Source organism: Cynara cardunculus (genome assembly GCF_001531365.2).
Source record: "Cynara cardunculus var. scolymus isolate 2C chromosome LG 2, CcrdV1, whole genome shotgun sequence".
NCBI classification, from domain to species: Eukaryota; Viridiplantae; Streptophyta; class Magnoliopsida; order Asterales; family Asteraceae; genus Cynara; species Cynara cardunculus.
Window position 1 is genome coordinate 45775965 of NC_037529.1, and position 6415 is coordinate 45782379.

The 6415-nt window shown below is 32.8% G+C and overlaps 1 protein-coding gene across 1 annotated transcript; it reads left to right on the forward strand.

Moving 5' to 3' along the window:
• Window positions 1-1990: 1990 nt before the first annotated feature.
• Window positions 1991-5464, forward strand: LOC112506798 (50S ribosomal protein 5, chloroplastic). Its single transcript, XM_025111075.1, has 2 exons — window positions 1991-2170; window positions 5007-5464. Exons 1-2 carry the CDS (start codon window positions 2023-2025, stop codon window positions 5336-5338), a joined length of 480 nt encoding a protein of 159 aa, XP_024966843.1. The 5' UTR covers window positions 1991-2022; the 3' UTR covers window positions 5339-5464.
• The last annotated feature ends 951 nt before the right edge of the window (window positions 5465-6415 follow it).

Consider the following 6415-nt stretch of genomic DNA (forward strand, 5'->3'; position numbering starts at 1 on the left):
CTTCAATGGGAGAAGTGTTTGTCCGGATTTGGTATAAATCGAACATAGTATCATCTGATTTAGAGGAAATCGATCATAGTATTGATCGGATTAATATGTTGATGATATTTTATCTTTGAAAATCGGATATGTATTTTAAACGGAGAAGTAGGAATATGATCAAAGGTTGTACGGATTAATATAAACCGATTGGTGTATTATTCGATTTATGTCATAAATCGTTCATGGTTTTAAGCGGATTAGTAAATCGGACAAAGGAATGTATTGACAGGATTGGTAAATCGGACATAAGACATTGTGTTATACGGATTGGTTTATCGGCCAAGAATTGACCGGAGTTGAAGTCCGGCCAAGTCTATATTGACCGGATTTGTGCGTTGACTAAAGTATTGTTCAAATAAATCACCATATTTATTATTCTTTTATGATGATAAAGTATGTGGATTTGATAAAAATGATTTCAAACAGATAATATTCCGTTTGGACATTTATGACTGCTGTCTGTTCTAATTGGAAATGTTTTGGTAAAATGATTTGATTAGGAAATAAGGGTGGCATATCAAAGAGAGGTGTATCATGGGATAAGGGTGACACATCAAGGAGAGGTGTATTATGAAATAAGAGTGGCATATCAAGGAGAGGTGTACCTTTGGATACAAGGGTGACATTTGTATGTGTACTATGTGATATAACTCTTACTATTATATCCTATAAGATTATTGTGATATGAAATCTTTATTTCTTTGTGATTTATTGGTTTAGAATCAGGGTTCTTATTGGAAATCGTAGTATAGATGTTATTGAGAAGTGGATAACAGGTTTATGGCCTGAAACTTTAAATAAACCTTGTTTATAATTAAAAGGTTTAAAAGTGGCATTACATGAAACCTGGTTGGTACAAACTTATTATGTTATTTTAAAGTGAAATGATTAGCTTTAGAAAGGTATTATATTTTTACTTGTTCATATATTGTTATATATATGAAAAGTTGTTTTAAATAAAGTTTTGGTGATTCTCTGTTGGGTTCAAGATTGTGCTTAAAATGTTGTATTCAAGTTCTCTCATTTTGTAATTGTTTTGTAATAGTTAGCTTTACTACTTTCCTTATATAAATAGATTTTATTAGGTTAATTATAATTAGTTCATGCTAATCATTTTGTAATTCTCTCTCAAGAAATATATATACAAACTTGGTGAAAATCTCTCTCTCCTCTCAATTGTGTTCTTGAAGAATTTATCTGATTGTGATTGATTATTGGGATTCACATTCTCACTCTGCAATAACATAGAAAGGGATCTCACTAGATCTTTTTGTCTAACCCTTATTTTGTGATTTTAAATATGTGTTGTAGGAGGTGCAGACGGTAAGAGGAAGGAGAATATGTGATATTTTCTTGAAGATTGTCTATGATGTGTATAGTTTTGATATGATGAACGTTGATTAGTACAAGAAATGTATTTTGAATTTTTGGACTATGTATTCTGTATGATAGAATCTTGTACTATGAGACCTGAGTGGTATATAAACATATATTTCTTGTGAATAAAGTATGTGTTGCATGCAATGTGTTGTATGAGGTGTTACAATTGAGTAGTGATATGAGAATTTTCCCTCAAACGCCAACGTCAATACATTATCCCAAGATATCCCAAACTCTTCAGAGAGAAGAATCGATCAAGTTTGCTAATTTTTGTTCCATCCTCTCTTATTCTTGTAAATCGTCTTCTTCCAAAAAGAATGTCACAAAGATTTTCGTTTTTAATGAAGTATTTTACATCCTATTAAATGTTTCCCTAAAATAACATTATAATTTATAGTAAAAATACACTATAGCCAACAAAAATAGAGAATAGATTTGAAAGCAAAGGCTACCTTATTTAATATAATTCTGAAATCGTTTAATGTAATGTCTTTATTTTGAACTAAATTTATTGAAGGGGATTTTTACTAGAATAAATTGGACATATCCCAATGGCACTTGGATCCACCGTCCAAACCCGGACTTCTTATCCTTTGATATATGAAGGTATTTCTTCCATCAAGTCTATCCACAACTGAGGCTCCAGCTGACGACAGAATGGTGGTTCTTCATTTCACTCCGATTCCTCAACCGTGTTTTCGTCAACTACCATCGTCCCGATTAACTTCTGCTGTTACTTCCAATTCTTGTACGTACAACTTAATTTCCCTAGTTCTTAGTTTTTTTATATTCAATTCGCTCAACTGAACCACATGTAAATGGGTATATAATCCATCTCTATTTGCGTCTTTCTTTCTAACAACGAAGTTGTTGAATGTATATGAAATGCTCTTGCTCCCTTTTGGCTTGATGATTTTGCTCTTGTTTTTTTAACGAATGTGCGCTGGGTTGCAAAGATGAAGTAATGTTGAGACAATGATTCTGTTTTTGATGAACACCAACTGTTTGATAAAATTCCTGAACCAGCAACAGATACATATACAAATATTCCTTTGATATTCATTTTGAAGTAGAAATGTATAATGTGTTATACTGATTGGCATTGTAAATTTGATAGACATTGAGATAGATTATATGTGTTGTACTTGTATTTTGAAGGCATATGTGGATATATTCATCAAGACATAATATCTGTTCTTCTCTTGGAGTAAAATTTTGTCTAGGCACGTGGGGTTTGACATTATAAATCTGGTGGACTCTTACATGTTAGGTTCCCCTATTTCTTTCTGCCTTCCAGACACATAGATCCAACAACATTGATTAGGCAAGCTGCTGGTAATCAAATTATTGATACTTTGATACATGTTTAGTTGATTGATCTGGTGATGTGGCATTATTCTAGTTAACTGTTTTTTGTTGAGCTATCACATTTGATAGAGGTTTCCTTGCGTTTTCTTTCATGATTGTGTATTATAGAATATTTGATGGTTTTAATTCGTCTACTGGATGAAGGCAAAGAAAATTTATTTCTATGATAGAAAGAATTGTTGTGTGCCATTAAATCATTTAAACAACATAAAAGTATAGCTGCATTTTTTGTTGGGTACTTATGTCTTTGCTTATATTGAATTATTATCTTTTTGGGGATTTGGGGGCTGATGACTCAATTGTATCTTTTCTGTTATAATCTAGTTCATCGCACTTGTTTTCGCCACCAAGTTCAATCTTAAATCGTAATATGATGTTATACTTGGAATGAAGAAAATTTGTGAAGTTCTCTATTATTGGGATGAAGTAATATTCTTTTTTTCTGAATACATACATTTGTGTGTTTTGTAACATTAGACCAGTCAAATGTTTATTATTATTGATGGTATCTAAATTTGACCATTAACCTTCCATTGCAACTTAATCTTTTTATCTTTCTGAACCTTTACCTACTCCAAACTTGTGAAAACTTATAGACGTTAGAGAAAATTCAAAAGCAAGATTCATTCTCTGGAGCTTTTTGTTTCAGGAAGAGTGATTTGTTGGGCAAGTCTTTTTCTTCCAAGTATTCTACTAAACCTTTGTTGCATTTTGATTCTAGTGGGTATAAACAACTTAAATTGGCTCCGTGAACACCTTTAATGCAAAGCTCTTAGGCTGCTGATGCAGTTGTTTGAGAGGTAGTGGGTGTATCTGTTTTTCTTCCTTGATGCAAAGCGGGTTTCCTTGTCAATCTCAAAGGTAGTGGGTCTAGGAGGTGTTATATGCTTGTGTGGTACAACCGTACAAATAAGTTACCATATAGCTAGTTGTATTGTTAGGATATATAAATCACTCAGATGCTAATTGCCTTAAATCCATCTCCTTTTGTCAGTACCCTACTTTGGTAATTGTAGATGTTGGGAACTCTACTATGTCTGTTGGAAGTTTAGATTCAAATCCAGGATAGGTATGGAATCTTAGTCAGTTGATAGGCAATATGGAAAGAAATCAGACTACTACTATGCTGTCTGCTTGGTTTTGAACATGTAGTTCTTTTACTTCCGATCTTCCCTGAAATTAATATGCTTTCATGCCTTCTGTTTGGGTGAAGTTCATCATCAAGAAACAGTTAGGATCTGTTTGTTAATAGCTTAATGACCTTAATGAGGCTCACAGCTTATTTGGTCGGCTATACATGACTGTTTGGTAGTAGCTTAATATAGAAAGTGGCTTCTAGGGGGAGCATTCTACAGAAAGCCTAGGGGGAGCATTCTATTCGGTTAGCTTCTAGGGGGAGCATTCTACGGAAAGCCTAGTTTTTTTTTTCTAAACCTACCCCTCCCAATTGAAAAACACTTTCCTTCCATCTATGAAAAAATCTTCCCGAACAAAAATCTTCTTGATCTATACAAACAGATTAATCCACATAGTCAGCGTTATCAATATAGGACTTAATGGAAAACCAATCAAAAAGCCCCTTAGTCTTGTGTTTAAGGAAAGTTCATTGCTGTAGATGTATGTGTACAAATTTGACTAAAGAATTTGCATGGATTGTTCTCTAATAAAATTCTATATTTTGGTATACAAATTTTAAGGACTCCTCCAAGGACTTCAAATTAAATATGGAGTTAAACATTCAAAAATTCATATCCTGAGCATTGTTTAACTTTGAGGCAAGTAACTTTGATCTAAATTCTAAAATATTGATTGTTCAGGATCCTGGTCTGTTTATGAGTTATTTTATATTGTATTGTTAACTTCTGTGCTTTTTGTTGCATTCTTGCCATAATGAGGCTCTTGATTGTTAGATTTAGTTTACCTTTTAGTACCAAAAACCTAAATCTAACAAACCTGTTTTCCATTCCAATTATGATGGAGTATTTGCGTTCATGGTTTCTGGGTGATTTAAGAGATAAATGTTGGTAACTTTAAATGGATTGCTGATTAGCTAAAATAATTGTCCACTTTTTCTATTTTCCAATTCTAAAGTATAAGATGGAGAAATTTTTATTAGTCTCACTTATTAAGGGTAAAATTGTCATTTAGTTAATTAGGAAGTGTAGAAATTACAAATTTCTAAAACTAAAGGGAGTATAATTTTTGGCATTTGTTAGTTTCCAGGAAGTCAGTTCACCTACAAGCAGAAGTTTTCAGTGGCCTAAAGATTCAAAGGTTGAAACAAAGAGATGTGATGATTATGAAGGCGACCTCAGAGATCGATGGCGCAGAACCAGAGAGCACCACACCTCCCAAAACCAAGGATGAAAGCTTGTCCATTGAAGAGCTTCCATTGGAGTCGAAACTTCAACTGAAACTAGATCAGAAACTGAAGATGAAGTTGGCTAAGAAGGTCAGACTCCGAAGAAAGAGGCTTGTTAGGAAACGCCAGTTGAGGAAGAAAGGCCGATGGCCGCCTTCAAAGATGAAAAAGAACAAGAATGTATGATCCGGTTTCAAATTTATGTTGTTCTCCTTTGCCTGATTTCCTTATTCGGTTTTTGTTTCTTTCATTCTCCTGAATAGATGGATCATCATTGACTAGTATAATGTTTGGTTTTGCCATCCTACTTCTTATAGGGTTTGCCTTGCTGTTTAACTTCAGGGTTGCATGAAATTAGTCAAGGTGCACGTAAGTTGGTAAACTACGATCAAGATTTTTCTAGCTATTCTTCAGGATTTATGGGATTAGTCGAGCTGCTTGCAAACTAATCCAGACACTCATGATTAACAAAAGAAAAGGAGTAAACTACAATTTTCGTCCTTGTAGGGTTTGGTAAAAATTTGCGACTTTCTTCCCTCTGCTTTCGAAATTACTGTTTTCTACTTTGCGGTTTGCAATTCATTGTTGTTTTAGTCCCTGAGGTCAACTTCGTCAATGGTTTACCGTTAAATACGAGGGACGAAATAAACAATAAATTGTAAATCATGGAGACTAATAAAGCAATGAAATGTAAACACCTGGGACAAAAACCGTAATTTTAAAAGCACATTGATGAAAATATATTTCAACAAACCATGGGGATGAAAAATGTCTTTTACTTACAATAACGTAAGGAAAATCGAGTTGCGAGTAGATTCGACTCTTGGATTGTCCTGATTTTGTTACCGCATTTTACTTGCATTCGTTTCGAGGTTGGGTTTATATTTTGGGAGTTATGGTTGGACAAATTCCCCATGTTGTTGATATCTCTTCGTCTTTGCTTTTGTTTATAATTTTCGTACATGATGATTTGCAAGTATAAGATAATTTTTGTTAGTCTTTTTTAGGATGAAACTGATTGAATATATAGAAGAGTAATCTTTTGACAAATATTCTTTAAATGCATGTCTATGTATATAGGAGCTCATTGAAACGTTACTCTAAAAAGCGTTTTGAAATTGAAAATTTATTGTTACTTTTTTCAATTATGACATCCATTAATATTAATTATTATTTGTTACTATTAATTATAAATAAATATTAATAAAATTTAAAGATTACTAATGTTATTAAATATTAATTATTAATTAATATAAACTGAAA